The 18,204-nt window shown below is 34.7% G+C and overlaps 2 protein-coding genes across 8 annotated transcripts in view; one reads left to right on the top strand and one right to left on the bottom strand.

The window, feature by feature from the left end:
* Window positions 1–18,204, bottom strand: part of CCDC146 (coiled-coil domain containing 146) — a 69,836-nt gene that overhangs the window by 37,390 nt on the left and 14,242 nt on the right. Inside the window, exon 2 of one of the 7 annotated variants that reach the window (XM_027679411.1) lies at window positions 2,644–2,860. The exons of 5 other annotated variants lie outside the window; for them this stretch is intronic. In XM_027679411.1, the coding sequence (XP_027535212.1) occupies window positions 2,644–2,748 (105 nt within the window). In that variant the 5' untranslated portion in view covers window positions 2,749–2,860. Of the gene's footprint in view, window positions 1–1,608; window positions 1,648–2,643; window positions 2,861–18,204 lie in introns of those variants that run through there. One more of the 7 variants, XM_027679412.1, reaches the window with a different exon arrangement.
* Window positions 9,770–16,152, top strand: FGL2 (fibrinogen like 2). The gene is made up of 2 exons (XM_027679420.1): window positions 9,770–10,467; window positions 13,048–16,152. Exons 1-2 carry the CDS (start codon window positions 9,846–9,848, stop codon window positions 13,752–13,754), a joined length of 1,329 nt encoding a protein of 442 aa, XP_027535221.1. The 5' UTR covers window positions 9,770–9,845; the 3' UTR covers window positions 13,755–16,152.

Below are 18,204 nucleotides of genomic sequence, written 5' to 3'. Positions count from 1 at the left end.
TCCTATCACCACAACTTTATTTGGAGAGCCATCCGAGAGCCAGCACTGAGCTAGCCTGATCCCAGGATTTGTTATTAAAGCCCAGTATACTGTTTTCTCCACGATCCTTAGGAGGGCAGAAGGGAAAGAGGTAACTGTCTGAGGGGAAGAAATAGTCAGTTTGTGGAAGAAGGAAGAAAAAATATAAGTCTGCTGTAGACAAATTATATTCATTGTGATGATAAAACCAGACAAGAGATGAAGGCCCTGATATACAGATAAATACTTTTTTCAAGGCTGCCTTTTCCACATTAATGATAAAATAGCCAACAGTATTTATGCACTCATAGTTCATTTCATTGCTTGGAAGCTCTAACATTGCCAGGTTAAGTAAAATGTTGTTCTCCTCAGTGTAGCTAATCATGTTGCTACACTAAAAAGTAAAAAACAAGTGAGAAGACGGAGTAGTAAGGAAAAACAGGGTTTGTGAATGGCAACTGAAGATATCTTTTTTTCAGTTCTGTGTTAACCATAATGCCCTGGAAAGAACTGAGATCATTTTGTTATACGGGTGATCTCAGATCAAGTCTGGAATATAGTCAGATAATTATTCCTAACTTATTGAGTCTTCCAGTCCCTTTCCATCTCAGTTGTACTTAACTGTATTTTGCTTTTCTCAGCTTAGCTTTCTCATTTTGCAATGAACTGGGACCGCATATATTTTTAAACACACTCCATGTTGATAGATCATCTGGATAAACTAACATAAATTTTCCTTATCTAAGAAGTTGGAAAGTTGGATGAAGATTTGGCTGTTAATGGATGGTTCCCTGGCAACTTTCTGCTTTCCTTCTCCCCATTCTCCTATAAATGTAATTACATTGAAAATATGCAAATATGTATCTTATTAGTGGGTTTACTTGCACCTTTTCCTTTTTATTTAATATTTCTGTTATGTTTATTTTACCCTATTAAATTACCCTTTCTTTTACTTTACCGTCATCTTTAACTGATTAACATGAGTGTAACTTTCTAACTTTGCTACATTTTTTCATGTTCCTTCACTATTTGAAGTCTGGCTTTTCTACCAGAAAAACAAAACATTACAAAACAAACACAAACCAAACCCAAACCCAAATTCCAAAGCAAATTTGTTTCCTCCAATCCATGAAAAATCCCATGAAGTAAAGTGCTGGATAATCCTGCTTTATGATAGAAAATGTGGAGGAAAATTTTTCTGAAAATGTGAAAGGGAAAGGCATATCCTTCATATTTTTCTAGCTGTACATGGATTTTCTGGCTCTGGGCAGGAATCTTAAATATAGGGATCCATGAGAAAAACAGAAACTGCTTATGCTCAAATAGTTGTTCCATGCACCTTAATAACTTCTCTCTATCCCCATACTAGTAATAAGTTCATAATTGCTTGCTACCAACAGCTCTGCACAAAATATCCTGAAGAAAATTCCAAGAAAAAATGAGCACTATGTGAAGTTACACACTATCTGAGAGTCCTCTTGGATATCCTTCGAGCTTGACTTCAGGATGTAGGACCACAGTAATATTGGTAAGAAAGAGAAGATATCAGAATACAAATGGGAATAAAACCACTGAAGGGAGAAGGCCAACCTGATAAATGAGGCACACTTCCATGTGAGCAAAAACAGTGACATTTGGTCCTAACTATATCAGTGCCTCCTCACTTCCACATCACACGCTTTGGACATTCTCCACTTTAACACATTCAGTCCCTCTCGACAGTCAACTCAAAGTAATACACCAAGGAACTCATCTGAAATTTCAACGAAGTTTTATGTAACTCAAATGTGATATAAATAAGAACTCTGGGAACATTTCCCGTTTTGAATTTCAAGGCTTTTTAAAATTCTTTTGGGGCTCTACAGAACTGAATATAACTCAGCCAAATTTTAAACTTAAATAGATGAGGCAATCTGAATGTTGGTCATTCACACTCTTTTGATAAAAACATCCCAAATAAGCATGGAAGATAAATATAGTCGCCACCAAGAAATTACTGATTAACATCAATTGGTCATAATCATTATGAAAGTGAAACACTTGAGGCTTCCTAGAAAAGACATAATTTCAACAGTGCCTAGGATCTCTGCATTTTGGAGAAATGATGTAGCTAACATGTGTTTCTAATTTTGCAGATACTGCAAAACAACTAAAATGTATTCTAAGCTCAAATGGAGTAGTAACACTTTCCACTTCTTCATTCTAAACTGCGGATTTTGTAACTATAACAAGACATTGTGACTACATTTAATGTTATTTTAATACATAGAATATCCAGCATTTTATATTCATTTGCTTATTTCCAATATCTGAAAGGTCTCATTAAACAACTCTTTTGCCTCATAATAGAAGACAAGAGAAAAATATCAAGGGATTAGTTTGTATACACTCAGGATTTCAGTATAGTATTAGCCACTTGTCATATGGCTCTTCTGACCAGTCTGCTATGTCAGGTTTGGAATGTTCTTTCTGTGTTGTTTATTTGAAGAGCTTTTCTTACCTCCTTTGTATAATATTTAAAAGTTTAAGCATTCAGGAAAGAAAAAGGATAAGTGTCCTCTCTGAACAGAGAGCTCTGCATCCTCTGCCAAAATCCTCATTTAGTCCAGACTGTTTGACACTTACCACACAGCTCAGGTGTTCCTTATTCCAAGGACAGGGCAGCACTGTCTTCTCAGCCATTGTTTCTACATTGCAGGGGCACGATAGGTACAAATAGGCTGAACCCATGCTATGACTCGTGCATTTCTATCCATATTGCTGGCTGCCAGTCTCCACAGATTCACAGAGCTGGGGATATCTGCTGGTGTTTGGCTTGCCTCCAAATATACCTCCAAATTATCTAGACAAAATTGTGGACCCATGATAATGCACTAGGGGAACAAAAGATTCCTCCTCAAGTTCAGCCCATGGCTCAGAGGAAGTTTGTAACTATGACTTATCACCACTGCTGAAGATCATGTCCTGACTACTTCAAGATGGAGCATACAAAATGAAGGAAAAACAATTAAAAGTCTATACAGTTTGTGTTTGTAACCTTTCTGGCAATCTTAAAAAAAACCACAAGAAAACTACTTCAAAAACTCCTAGTCTTGATGCCAGAGAATTTAACAGTCCTAAGGACTTCTGTAACAGTTTCATCTGACTCCCTAAACAATATACAGGACAGTTTTTATCATCTTCACCGCTTTCCTACAGAGCTTAAAGCATGCACTTCATTTTCCAGAACGCTATGTTTACATAATTGTTATTACAACATAAAGAATAAATTCCGTGTAATACATGAGAGTAATTAAGTCAGAAAATTTAAGGCAGGAAAGAACTTCTGGATGCCATTTAGTCCAAATTCCTGCTCAAAGCAGGGATATCTTCAAAGTTAGACCAGGTCACCTCAGGGCCCTGCCCCACCAAATTTTAAAAAAGCAGTGACTGAATAAGGATGCAGCAGCTGAATATATATTGCATCAGTTATAAATACTCTCTGTATTCAGCTGATATACCAACAGCTTTCTAATTTTTACACAAAAGAGGATAATGACTTGTCCTGAAGTATACTGAGTCTAAACATTGGCTACCTTACTTTGTCTCGCATATTATTCCCAAACCATGCAGTTAAAGATTGAAATATATTGCCTTTAGACTTTAGAAAGCATAAGGAAGGCAAAAACAAGTGCCAGAATAGAGATTAATAATTAAGTCAGTGCATTTAAGATTCTAATTATTTAAATAATAAAATTTAAATCATTAAATTATTTCAGACCACTTTCCAGCATTTATAAGAGCTAAGAAACATTCTCGGTGAGGCTCTTAGTTGCCTCTGACTATAGTGAGAGCCAAAGATGACTACTGAGCTCAGTCCAAACACCAGATGTTTAGATGACCTAAACTCTGATTTTAATGTAAAGTGTTGCATCACAATTTATATATGCCCAGAAAACATCATCTTTACACTTTTTATTCAGTCATTGTGCATTTTTCAATATGCATCAAATATTAATACAGAATTATGGAAGACTAACACTTCCAAAATTATCTATAATTTCTCTACTAAACAATATTTCAGGCTTCAGGACATATTTCTAAGTATTTTAAAACAAGAAGATAAAAATCACTAATTTAAGACTGTAAATATTTAGTTACACAATAAATTGTAGTTATCAGAATGCAATTCTGCATTCCATTTGTAGATTGGGAAACAGTGAAAGTACACACAGGAATAGCTATGCTGCAGATATTTAGGGAATTACATGCCTTGCTTAAGTCATTATTCTAGAGAAAGGTTATGACGGTAGAAAGTAAAGAAAAATACAGTAAGGTTTTAAAATTAATGCTGGAGTTAGAGTTAAAAAATAAGGTGGAGTCCCTCTCATCTGTAACTACATACATGTATTACAAGAAGTAGACTTCTTAGGATAAGTATGAGAAGTCCATAGAAGAAGCTTATTTATTAGCTTTTTGAGAAGAAAAACATTTGTTACTGAGTTTTCTCAACATTTATTTAGGTAATAAACAATACTTGAAGCCATGAGGCTATTGATTACACAAATATAGTCAGGTATTTATCTCCATGTTTGTGACAAGCAAAATTATAACAAAGTAACAAGTACCTTTGTATAAGATGACATTTATATGTATGCTTGTTTTCCCTCAAAAATACTATTTTTACAGGAAAACAAAATCACCTTTCTAAGCCATTTCTATTTGGAAGTTAAAATAATTTAAATAATTTGATAAAGTGATTTTTTTTTATTTTAATAAATGCTTCACAAATGATTTTGCCCTCTTTCCTATTCCAAGAAAACCATAAATGTAATGAATAAGAAGATTGAGCGCACTTTTTAAATATAGCATATCTTTATTTTACAAAGCGAGGGAATAGGGTTTATGGTTCCTTGAACTTTGCTGTCTAAAGAAAAGTGACTTGCCTGCATTGATTCCACATATAACAAGTCAGGAACTCAGAAAAGTCAGAAACCAAATAAATGAGCATGAGAAATTATTAATATCTACTCACTTTATTCTGACATGGAGTGTTTTATATCAATATACCATTGAAAGGCTCATAGCCTACTACAAAGTATTTCACATGAAAAAAGCTATTTGCAGATGATGCTACATAAACAGGACAAAACTGAGCATGGGGGTAAAGACATGCATGAAAATCATAAATACACCTAATTACGGTAGATACAGCACTGTATTGCCTTACATAGAATGTCTACAATTTTACTTTCTTATTTACAGATGGATGAGCCAGGCTTTCTTTAATGAAAAATAAACCACTGAAAAGCCTTCTAAAACTAACAAATAATGACTAGGAAAGATAATATCACAAATTCTTTCCCAAGACAAAGTTCATAACAGTAATTTTGTCCCCCAGTTCATGGGAAAGAGCAATCCCTACACGAAAAATATAAAAATCAGGATAAAAATAATGTATCTGGTGGTCAATTGTGTCTCATACGGCTCAGAAAGAGAGGGTATAGGAGACGGGCATTTTGGGAAAGGACACAGCTTTCCTGCTGTCACCTCTTTGACTGTGAATCTCAAAAGTAAGATCCACTCTTACACTTGCTGGTCTTACTGGAGCAGGTTTGCAGGAATCAAAAAGGAATTTTCCTGAAAAGACATATCAGGGAGAGGCTTTTGTATTTGGTATGTCATCACTCTTGAAGTGCATTCTGGTTTATTCTCCTCATATACTGAGCCAACTACAGCATCTTCTATGGCTACAGATAAAGGAAATATTTAGCAGTAAATCGTAGATTTTGGGCAGGCAGATTTTCAGATGTCATGAAAGAAACAGAAATAATAAGAACTTAGTTTCATGGACCTCTTTTTTCACAAATATGGTCCTCACCTTAACAGAAGGAGTGATATTCTTTGACTACATGAATTTTGTAATATGTATTACATTTACAATTGCTTATATAAATATCTAACCTACTACTTACATGCTCTATGTCAGTGCTGCCTTTCTGCCTATTGCCAGAATTTATAAATAAAGCAATGACCAATTTCAACAGGTATGAAAGTCACGTGGCTACTAGTTCTATGTAATCTGTATCTGAATATTAACAACTAAACTCAAAATGGAATCAAACTGCCTTTCTTTTTGTGTTCTGATGTGTTCTCATGGACACATGACAAGTTGCATGGGTAGTCTCACAATCCAGTGGACAACATAAGGACTGCTTGCATGAAGAATGACTACTGAATTTAAAAAAACCCAATTGAATTCATCAGAGAATTTGTTTATAGTATGGAATTTTGGTATATATCCCACATTGTGGGAAAACCTGAAAATTAATCTAATTACTTTTCATCTTCTTTCTCAATCAAAATGTATCACAGAATCACTCAAGTTTACAAAAAACATCAAAAATATTACTGCAGCAGTTGAATCTTAACACATCCCACTCTGCCACCAAAATGGTTTATATGAATGAACCCAGATGTGCTTCAGGTTTGTTCATATCAATCATTTGAACTGCTTAGACAAACCTGGATGCTTTGCAGCAATTCTTCTGCAGGTGTTGACTACCAGCACAAAGCCAGAAATCAAAAAGATGGCAAGTTGTTGTGTTTTAAATTGCCATAGTCACTAGTTAAATTAACATCTGCCTACAGTCACAACCTTGTTGGTTTCTATTTGACCTGCATTCCATTATCTGCCAGAAAAAGCCCATACTCTAAAAAAACATGGGAAAGGGTTCATGCTGGTTTTGATAAACTTCGAATAAACACTCTTCAGACAAGTCTGATGAAACAAAATACATCACTTTAACCTTGTCATCACTGGGTAGTTCTGGAATAGAACTAAAATCTTCAGTAGAATTTAAAAATATCATGAGCTTTCAGTTTAGGAAGACACATCTGTAAGATTAAGATATCTCTTCAGTCCACAGGGGGAAAAATAGATTCCTAAAAAGAAGGCTAAAAGAGATGAAAAACTACAAGAAAATTACCTTTAAGCAAAAAACCAAAGGCCTTAGTAAAAAAGTCTCACAGTCATCAGCTGTTATTGTTAGATCCTTTTACAGTTGAAAAAGATTGGCTTTTGGATTTTGTGATTGCTTAACTGATTTAAAGTTTTAAGTTTTATGCATAACAGTCTAGGGATCTAGAGAGGCCCCATCTGGGAAGAAACTTTGCTTATAAACAACCTGCAGTTCTCAATTTTGATCTGGTCAATATTTCTGCCATTAATGCAGTTAAGCTGCATCAGCATCTAACACTTTAAGATTGTTCAGTGTCCTTTCTAAGGGTAAAGACTTCTGAAAAAATCAGATTTGAAGATTTACTTCATTTATCCCAAGGAAGATAAGAGACTTGAAACATGAAAAAGGCTGTGGCATACCACTTTGAGTTCCTGAAGGAAGAAGAGAGATGTGACAAATTGTTGAGAATGGACATTCCCTGACAGAACAGCAAGAAAGACCAGCCCTCAATTACAAGATTTCTCCAGGTGGGATAAGCATGCAGACACCTGATGGAGAAATGGATCTTTTGGATTCCAAACAGGCTGCTGACAGCCTAGCAGCAGAACATCAGACTAATAATGAAATCCGGAGCATAGCAGAGCAACTCAAGATTACTGAAGCCTCACACAAAGGAAGGAAGGTATATATGGGGCTAAGGAATGGATGTATTGGGATAAAGATGTTTGAAAAGCTCAGATACCTCACTTTACTATCTGAACTTCCTAGAAATTTCTGCCCTTCTAGATGTTACAAGATTTTAATGATATTTCTGGCTTTCAATGCAGCACAGCAGTCACAAATTACAACAATATTCAATATGCATTTAAAAATTTCAAGGCAACTCATACAATGTGGTCTACCATGGATAATTATTATTAATTTTACCGATACAGAACAGTTTGTCAAGTTCAAAGTCACAAAGCAGATAGCAGAGTTCATTGTAAAGTGAACAACCAACAGTGTGGGGGAGAAGGGGCTTCCCAAATAACAAGGATTTAGGAATTCTATTCCACTTCTAAAGCCCCTCAAAAGAGGCTGGTATAGCTTTCCTCCATTTGACAGTAGCAGCCATACGGGAGAACAAGGCTCTGTAAATACCTGGTTTTACATTGATACAATAAAAAATTAGCATCCTATTAATTAAATTAATAATTAAAAAAATTTGCTCACAAATTAAAATCATACATGTTACAAACGTTTCAGTTTTGACACATTTTTAACAAAACCAGAGTGATGTCCGTATCTTAAGCCTGAGGGGGGGGGGCTTTCACCTCATTGCTGGGAAACTATCATGATCTGAAAGGGAGAGAGACACAGTTTAGCTACATAACTAAAAGCATCATGGCAGGTTTGGGGATGTTCATTTAGAAGACAGAAAAGGTAGATTCAAAACCATCTCCCAAGAAAGTGCTATGCAGAGATCTGAAAGAATTGTTGAGTAGGTTTTTTTACCAAGCCTCACTCCTGTAATATCAATATAATCACGTAGTGTGTATAAAAGCCAGTAACATTACAGACATAATGAACTTGTGGATTATATGTGTGACTAATGTCTGTTTAATATTTAATCTGTATTATGAGCAATTTCAAATAGGGGTTAGGGAACTAAACGGTTCAGATTTGACTAGTTAAACAAGAACTGGTGTAAACACCTTTACTCATGCAATTTATTTGGCTTTTGACCAAGTTGTGAATGCATAAAGACATATCCATGCCTTGCTTTGAGGCACAAGAAAAATGACATAGATCATTAAAACTGCATAGGCACCACGTGAGAATAGCAAAGGTGGCTGTAAAATAAAAATGAGGGAGTACATGGCAGCTGTCACCTGGAGAAGAACTATTTTGTTTGGTGTGACTAGTGATGTAAAGTACATGATGAACTCTGAAAGCTGATACTAGGCACAATAAAAAGAAGAGCAATACCCCAAACTGATGAGAATTCCTTCCCTAGCTTTCTGCCTCACTTTAGATTTGGAATTCAGGACATTATTCAGAACACCAGGATTTGCTTTGGGTTTCCTGGACAAGCAATCCAACAGCTACGATCCCATGCATCAAAGGGGGAACTGTCTTAAGTTCACTTCCCTTCACTTAGAAAGGTTCAATAAATACTCAGAATCAGATAATAGTGATTTTTAACAGTGATGTGCCACACAAATTATGAATATTCCAGACAACTATTTTAAGGTGGGTTAGGCAAAATAGGAAGAAGAAAGTGCCGCTCATCCTCCTGAGTTTGTGACTCCATCCTGAAAAATGTTTGGAATCAAAACTATATGTGTGTTTCAACATTTTTTTTTTAGTTTTACATCATTGTCATGAATACATCTATTAAATTATAATAAAAGTTTTAGGAAGAAGGGGACTGAGTGTCAGTGAAGCTATTGCTGTGATAAACCTCTAATGGGAAAGGGGCTGGTTTTTACTTTTTCTACCTGCTGTCTTAAAATTATAGTCTGGGTTAAAGAATAAGCTTTAGACACTCAAATGTTAAGAAACCTATGTTAGAAGGCTGATATAGATGGCTAGATGATTATTTTTCCCAAAAAAGAAAACCCATGTACATGAAGGAATGCAATTAAACTACAGTAGGTGACCAGCACACATGCATTTCATCATTCTGCTTACATACACTAGCTCTGAGTCAGGAATACTGACTGAAATGTGCTACTCTTGCAAGCACTACCTACTCTGCTCTGCTATTAATCACCCGTGATGCAAGCACTCCCACCCATTTCTGAGAACAGTGTAGGCAGTCTGATAACTCACAGGCTTCAAGCTGCCCTTATAAAGTTGTTCCACTTTTGCATACTTCCTCATACTGCTCGATTCTCAGTGAAGATGAAGCTCCTCGTTTACACAGTCTTGCTGAAGACAACTCTCCTTGCTTTCACAAATGTCTCTGCAGTTGTTTTAGAAGATGAAGAGAATGCTAAAGAAGCAAAAGCTACAGAGGCTTGTCCTATAAAGCTCAAAACTAATCGGAAATGTGATGAAGGAGAGGATTGTCCTTATCAGATAAATCTGCCTCCGATGACCATCCAGTTACCCAAAGAATTCAGACTGCTTGAGAAGACTCTCAAAGAAGTACAGAACCTTAAAGAAGCAGTAAACAAGCTGAAGAAATGCTGCCAAGATTGCAAGCTGCAGGCAGATGACAACCAAGAAAGAGACAGTAGTAACGAATTCCTGCTACCTAATGCAGAAACTCCAGCAGCAAACAGTGAAATTCAAGATAACAGAGTAAAGGAACTGCAAAGCAAAGTTAACAGAATGGCAACCAGCTTAAAAAATGCAAAGAGTCAGATTCAGACATTGCAGGGTCGTTTAGAGAGGTTGAGCCTCATAAATATGAACAATGTAGAACATTATGTTGACAGCAAGGTTGCAAATTTAACGTTTGCTGTGAACAACCTGGATAACAAATGTTCTTCTAAGTGTCCAGCAATGCAATCAAGACCTGGTATGTAACCTGTTAATTCTTACTGCCTGTATAAGCTTTCTGTGCCTTTTACTAATATTAGGTAAACAATTTAAAATATATTTTAACCAAATAGCTGTGCTATGAACTTCACAAGTATCTGCTCTTTTAGTGTTTATTTATACTCCTGTAAAACATTTCAGCAGCCACTAGAGGGTTACTGAGAGCTGCAGGTGTTCAGTCCCTCCTAGAATTGGACTTCATTAAGGATCTAAACCACTAAGTTTTTAGGACAATTTTTTGCAATTCAATTGGTAAATGTGAAAAATCAACATTATTTTACACCATAATACCCTTCATTAAAGACATTAAACATCAGTGAACTACACATGTTTTCCTCTTGAATTAGAAGGGGTAAAATGAATCTATTAAAATGTTTAGTTTTTAACAGATAGATAGTAAAATAATTTTTTTATCATCACAGTAAACATCTGAAAGGCCTAGCTAAAAAACTTATTAACAGTATTTCTTGACTGTGTAACATATATACCATCAATTTAATACTAAATCCTTTGCATTAATTTAATATATAAGCAATATAAAACAGAAAGAGGTGTTATCACTGACAAACACTTTTCCTTTTACTTTTTAATTGTCCTAATTAAAATCATGAAATAGAACCAATAATTTCTTTCTGATGTTGACTGTTACTAAGGCAAGATCAAGGGGTTTTGTAAAGTCATAAAGTTTTTATATCTATGTAAAAATCTTTGAAAACAGGAAATATTCAGTAGTTTGTCAGTGTATTCTACCACTTAGATATTGTCAAAGATATGAAGATAGGGCTCTCGAGCGACAAAACAGACAGATCAGGCTGCATTACACTATTTAAGCCTCTGTTGCTTACCATTCAAGTTTAAAATAAAACTGTTCTTCTGTCTATCCATATTGAAAATAGAAGGATCTCCAGGTGGTTCCGAAAATAAGTAATAATAAAGGTAATGCTTTTACTATATCAGCAATCAGCTTAAATCAGATAAAAATCAGTGTTAAAATCAATTTATTTTAATTCAGATATAAAACATTTACAAAAAGAATGAGTGGGTTTGTTATATTGATAATGGGCAATGAATCGCATTCAAGTACAGTACTTCATAACAGACTAAATTAATTTTAGATATTCCTTACACATACTGAAATGCTGAGTAGTGTTCACAGCATATCATCATTTAGATATTTCTTATATTTTACAGTAACATGCTAAAAGCTCTCATAGCAGCAATATAGTCATTATGAAAACTAGCAAGGACAACAGGTACAACTTTTTCCTATGTAGGGTCTATTCCTGCATCCACTGAAATAAACAGTAAAACTTTATTTAAATAGGAATTGAATTGGATCATATAAGAATTTTACCTGAAAAGTATATATTCTCTGTTGGTATCTGGTCTGAAACTGAGTCCATCAAAGATCTGACACAAAGTTCAATGAAATAAATTAGAAAGTCTTGTGGATTTAGATTTGGCTGTTAAGCCTTTAATTCCTATACTTTCTGGTTTCATAAATTTCCAGTTTGCTGGCAAACAAGAAGTCCTGGGTCTTATTCCCTGCTGCAGCCTGAGAACACTTCTCCCTTTCAAGTAGATTAATTGTTTGAATATTCCAGGAAAAATTACAATCCAAGCCTGCAAATGAACATGCTCATAAATTCAAATCTGCAATAGGAATGAACATTATGGTTTTGACTCTTAACTCAGAACTTCTGAGAGCTCTCTGTATTACTTAAGAACATGGAATTCTAATATCATGCTGTTGAATAGAATCACATTACTGGGTGACATTGTAGATCAAAAATGGACTTTCAGTCTGAAGGAAAAACTTGGGGGTATTTTTCTTCTGAATAAAACACATCACCCACCGGTGGGAAAAAGCTGTGTTAATAGTAGATGCTAACATTCTTCCTTTCTGTAAAGCCAGCAATGCCATATACACAGGAAAGCACCATCGCTTTTCCAGCTTCATCTTTCTAGGAATCACATGATTACTACAATAGATGTGACAATTTTATTACTTTTTTCCTGCTTCCTAAAGTACAGTCAACATTAACACATGAAACATTCCTAAGGATGTTATGTTCTCTATTAGATTATGTTAACTGAACAACAGCCAGAATAACATCATTGCCATGTGGACAAAGTTCTTTCTCTGACACACTGCCAGATAATTATAGACAGGGTGTGATTGTATACATTTAAACATAAAAACCAGCAAGTGTGTAAACACAAAGCATTAGAAATATGGACAGGAGGTAATAATAGGATAAAGAGTAGAGAAAAGGAGGAAAGGGAAAGCAAACTATCAAAATGCCCTTAATATTTTGCAAGTTGTTACAAAAAGTCATTTAAATGGGGTTTTTTGGACAGCTATCTGATGATCCTAGGTGGCATCTTTATAGAAGGAAAAAATCTGTTTCTCCTTAGAACTGAAATTGCTGCAATACTATTTCCAGTGTAAAAGTCTCTCCATTCCAAGTTCTATATGCCACATCAGTCTGGGTAAAAATTTTATTTCTTTTTAAAATTGAAATTATGTTCATTCTAACACCGTCTCTTCTTCCACCAGTTATACAAATAATGCAGAGAGACTGTGCTGACCATTACACAGCAGGCAAAAGGAGTAACGGAATCTACAGGATTAGTCCTGACCCCAGAAATGAGAGCTTTGAAGTTTACTGTGACATGCAAACAAATGGAGGTGGCTGGACAGTGCTGCAGCGGCGTCAGGATGGCAGCACTAACTTCAATAGAACCTGGAATGACTACAAAAATGGCTTTGGAAACCTCAGCAGGGAGTTTTGGCTGGGGAATGACAGAATTCATCTCCTGACAAAGAGCCAGGAAATGCAACTGCGAATTGATCTTGAAGACTTCAATGGAATCAGAGAGTATGCAAAATACGAACACTTCTACGTGGCCAACGAGTACCTGAAGTACCGCCTGAGCGTTCACGGCTACAGCGGCACAGCAGGAGATGCCCTTCACTACAGCAAACATTACAACCACGACCAAAAGTTCTTTACAACTCCAGACAAGGACAACGACAGGTATCCTTCAGGAAACTGCGGCGCCTACTACAGCTCTGGCTGGTGGTTTGATGCGTGCTTGTCAGCCAACCTCAATGGCAAGTACTACCACAAAAAATACAAAGGTGTTCGCAACGGCATCTTCTGGGGTACATGGCATGGTATTTCTGACGATATTCCCAGTGGATATAGGCAAGCCTTTAAATCAGTAAAAATCATGATCAGACCCAAAAGTTTTGTGCAGTGATTTTTGTGCAGTTACATTTCTCTTAACTAGTTTGCATTGGATTGCACTCAACATTGTACTTACTCAGTATTATACTCAGAATTCAAGTATTCAGTTATGTTTGGCATAAAATTGTTCTAGACAAAGCAACATACTTCCACATAATTTTTTAGAGACAGTTTGACCCATATAATGTATTAAAACCAGCATGAAAGTATCTGAATAGCTATTGCTAAAACTTAACACCAGATAAGTCTTGGTATCACTCTGTAAATATTCTAAACATTGCTTTTGGTGCTTTTACTGACTGTGATATATCACATTCTATGATTTAAAACTTTTCAATGGTCTTCCACAAATTGTGTCTGAATGAATACCTACATTTTAACCTGAACACAATTCATGGGTATAATAAATAACATATAAATTTGTCAACACTTAGAATAAAAGCCAGTGACTCTGGAGCAGCCTTTTTCTATCATCTATCCTTTACAACTTCAAAGGTATACCATGGCAATATCCATATAAATTAGGAAAAGTACTACAAATTATTATTTTTAAAGGATTAGAAAAATAGAGGGCCACATAGTTTGCCCAAAGACACGAAAAAGGCCTTGGAGAAAACTTAGAAAATGAAGATGATTCCTCAAATCTCATCGTCTTTATCAAAGCTTTTTCAAAGAAGTTGGTGGAAGAATTGAATAGAAGCAGTGGAAATAATTACAGAATCACAGAATCATTTAATTTGGAAAAGACCTTTAAGATCATCAAGTTCAACTGTTAATATAGAACAGCCAAGTCCACCACTAAACCCTGTCCCCAAGTGCCACACCTACACATGTAGCAAGCATGTAATGAACGACAACATTCTTGCTCTTTTTGGTTCCTCCATTCAAGCTCAAGGTCCTACTTGTTGCTTGTGTGAGAAAGGAGCTATTGTGTAGCTTACTGCACATTTATATAGGCAGGTATAGGTAGGAGAAAGACGCATCAAGAAGAATCCACATCTTTGCATTAATGCCTCTAAATGCATACAAAGTTTCCAGTGCCATTTTGCTTTCTCCTGAATTTTTAGGTAAGCCAAATATTACAAGATGCTCTTGCAGAGACTCAAGCTCTCATCCTAATACTTCTCAATCTAGGTATCATTAGACCCTAAAATTACAAGAAATATTATAAATGTTTTGAGATATATGAAAAGACTGTTCTCCCCATTTCTAGAGTACCCCTTTCGTAGTCCCAGAAACATAAAAACCCACTGGCAATTCTAAGGAAAAAAGAGAATATGCAATGTAAGACTTTTTTTCTAAAATGTAACAAATGAAAAAATCAAATTGTCAAATACTTCAGAAATTGCCATTTAGAAATACTGTTATTAAAGCTCACACTGTAGATAGTGAGCACAAATTTGACTGTGTATCTGGGCCATGTCTCTACAAATATAGTGACCAACATTCTGAGTGGAGATGCAATTTATCTTAGCAAGAGGCTATTCTACCATCTTGCTTAAACAAATCTTGAGACGCAGAAAAACTACACTAAAACTATTTCTTTACTAGTTAAAGTGTGGTCATTGCTGGCATAGACTTTTTGGTTAAAAGAGACATTAAAAAAAAAGGAATATAAGTATACACAGAATATAGGTATACATCTGACCTAATACTTTACAAATATGACCTTTACTGTTTTTTTTAAGATTATAACAAAAATATTATGGTTATAATTTATGCAAATGAAGAACACTGGCAATTACTAAATTGTAAAATATTAATATATATTTTAAAGAAGTAAATACTTTGAAGGATAATTCAAGTGTAATTTGGTTTATTATATTTCAATTTTTAAGAGAAATGAAAATGTTTAATTGCAAGATGTATAATCTTTCCTTGAGAATGTGTTTTGAATCTATACAATATTTATTTTGGGATAAAAAAGAATTGTCTAAACAAAACAAAAAAAAGCAACTGGTTAAAAGAGCAAATATCTAATTGCATATGATTATATTTAATAATTTTGCATTAAATGCACAATTTGCTCCTATTCATTATATGGTAACTAGCTAAGTATGACTTCCAGTATCTACAAGCTTCTACTTGAAAATACCTTTTTCCTATTAAGTTGTTGAAAATTATTCTTTTTTAATCTTGTTTGAAGGGAACTTCATAAAACACAAGATTTTTAACAGAATAAGCAAATGTGACTAATATCACCTGCGAAAGCCTTGTCTGATGTCTTTAAAAAAAGAAAGGAAAAACGAAGTGTAATGCTGTTGCACAAATTTGAATATTACCTGCCTGGAACTGTTGTAGATGAACTTCTGTCAATGTGTACTGGTTTTAAAAAGTGTAACTCCATCTGCTTGTTGAAGACATTATTTTTGTTCTTCCTTGGTGTAATAAAATTATGTCACACTGTTAAAGCTGTACTACTGTCATAGATGTACATAGGCACTATACAAAAAACTTGTCATAAATAGTTTTATTGATTTTCTGTAAAAATTGAAGCAATAAGAAAACACACATAACCAACACAGATGACTATGTGATGTGCCAGGAGAGTAATTGCTAATAATGATAGCTCCTTAGAGATCTGTTTTATGACACTTCAGCTGCCAGATAATACCAAAGGCTGAAATCTCAGACATTTTTTTGAAACTACTCATATTTTGGAAGCGAAAAAAGTAATTGCCCAATCAAGGGTTTACACAACCTCTATCTTTAATATGAAAGAGAAGAAGCAAACTAACCTGTTTTGACCTTTCAGATCACATGCAAGTAACATCAAAGCATGTGAATACAAATATTACCCCAAATTAAAGTACGCAATTTTTTATACAAGCAAAAAGCACTTGGTCTCTGACTAAGGCTTAATAATTCAAACTGTGTATTTCACCTTATGGAAAACAGGTAACACTGATAATCTTTATGAAAACACTTGTGCTTTTAATCTTGCTAATATTTAAACTGTGAATTTTAGAGAAGAAGATTACTAACAGTGGCTTTGCCAGCAAAATTCCTATGGGTTGTTTCCAAAATATAAAGACATAAACCCATCTGTTCAATGTGATCAGCCAAGCAGACTGTAATGTCTTGGCTTTCTATGCATTGCTTAAACAAAACCAAAGAAAAAAACAGAAAAAAAATAAACCAGAGAAGAAATGAAGATTTGAAAGCAGTGATGTTTTTTCCTTTGCTTTTGAATGCAAATACCTATTTCCCTAATGGCATTTATTGGGAAAGACTGCAGTCAAACTCAGGGCTGAGAACAGGTAGCTTGATAAATTGGTGGAAAACAAACTTGCTTTTATTGATTATTTGAAAAATGAATTAAGATGGTTCTCAATCCATATCTAGATCTTGTCTATAAATTAAACCAAAACCAAACAAAAGAAACAAATGCCAAATTTACTTAGCTTCTATGACTTACATGTCATAGAAAAATCAAAACAGGAATGATTGAGTTTTTATAGAGGAAAAAAGATGAGAAAATAATTAAATACTGGCCTACAAAGAAAGAGGACTTAAAAATATTTTTAAAAAAAATTGTTCTGTGTTCTTTTTTGTTCAGGAAATAAGAGAAAATGGTACATATGGGCCTGAAGACATTCACATAAGTTTCAAAGAAAAATGGCTGAGCAATACTATCCACGGGCCCTACTAAACACAAACATTTCACTTACTAAAGTGATCTCTTTCATTCATAGCTTTAATTAAACTTCTATAGAGTTACAATTCTTCTGCCAGAAGTTAATTTGGTAACCAGAAACAGAAAACAATGTTTTAAGATGTGTCAAGTCCAAGCCTCACACATGTCATGAGAACAGTGTATGAATCAATATTATTTTTCAAGTCCTTGTTCATCAGATTTTTCCGATCTCAGTAAAAGAAGAACCTATTTAGAAACTAGTAACTGGAAAAAATATCCCCAAATACTTAATTATATTCATATAATCAAGACAAACTCTAAGTGTAATTATGATTACATTTCTACAAGAATAGTATGCCATCATTTAGAATTACATAGTAGAAAATAATTGCAGACTTTACACACATACATTTAAGGAATAACAAGGAGTTAATGATTTTTATGAAGAAGTAGGATTCACAGAAATTCTCATGCCTTTCTTCAGGCAGAGTACAAAAGCCCCTCTGCTTCACTCTGCAGCTCAACCTCCATATGCTAAACCCAAATATAAGAATCCTTCCCCATGCAGAGCTTTAGACTTTGTTCATTTAGCAGTATTTGGACACAGGTGTTTTTCAGTAAGTAAATCAGAAATTCACTTTTTAACATTTAAAGTAACCTTATCTGTGTAACAGATGATTCTCCACCACTGGGCATTTTTATTGAATGTATGGTTGGTTAACATTGCTCTGGCTTCCTCATCACATGGTTGTGCTGACATACAAAGTCAGATAGACTCAATTTTAGTACAAGATTGCCCTGTCTCAAATATGTATTTGGGGTGAGA

The sequence above is a fragment of the Neopelma chrysocephalum genome, unplaced genomic scaffold, assembly GCF_003984885.1.
Source record: "Neopelma chrysocephalum unplaced genomic scaffold, ASM398488v2 Primary Assembly neopelma1_45, whole genome shotgun sequence".
In the NCBI taxonomy this organism is placed as follows: Eukaryota; Metazoa; Chordata; class Aves; order Passeriformes; family Pipridae; genus Neopelma; species Neopelma chrysocephalum.
This window is presented reverse-complemented; position numbering and strand designations above follow the sequence as displayed.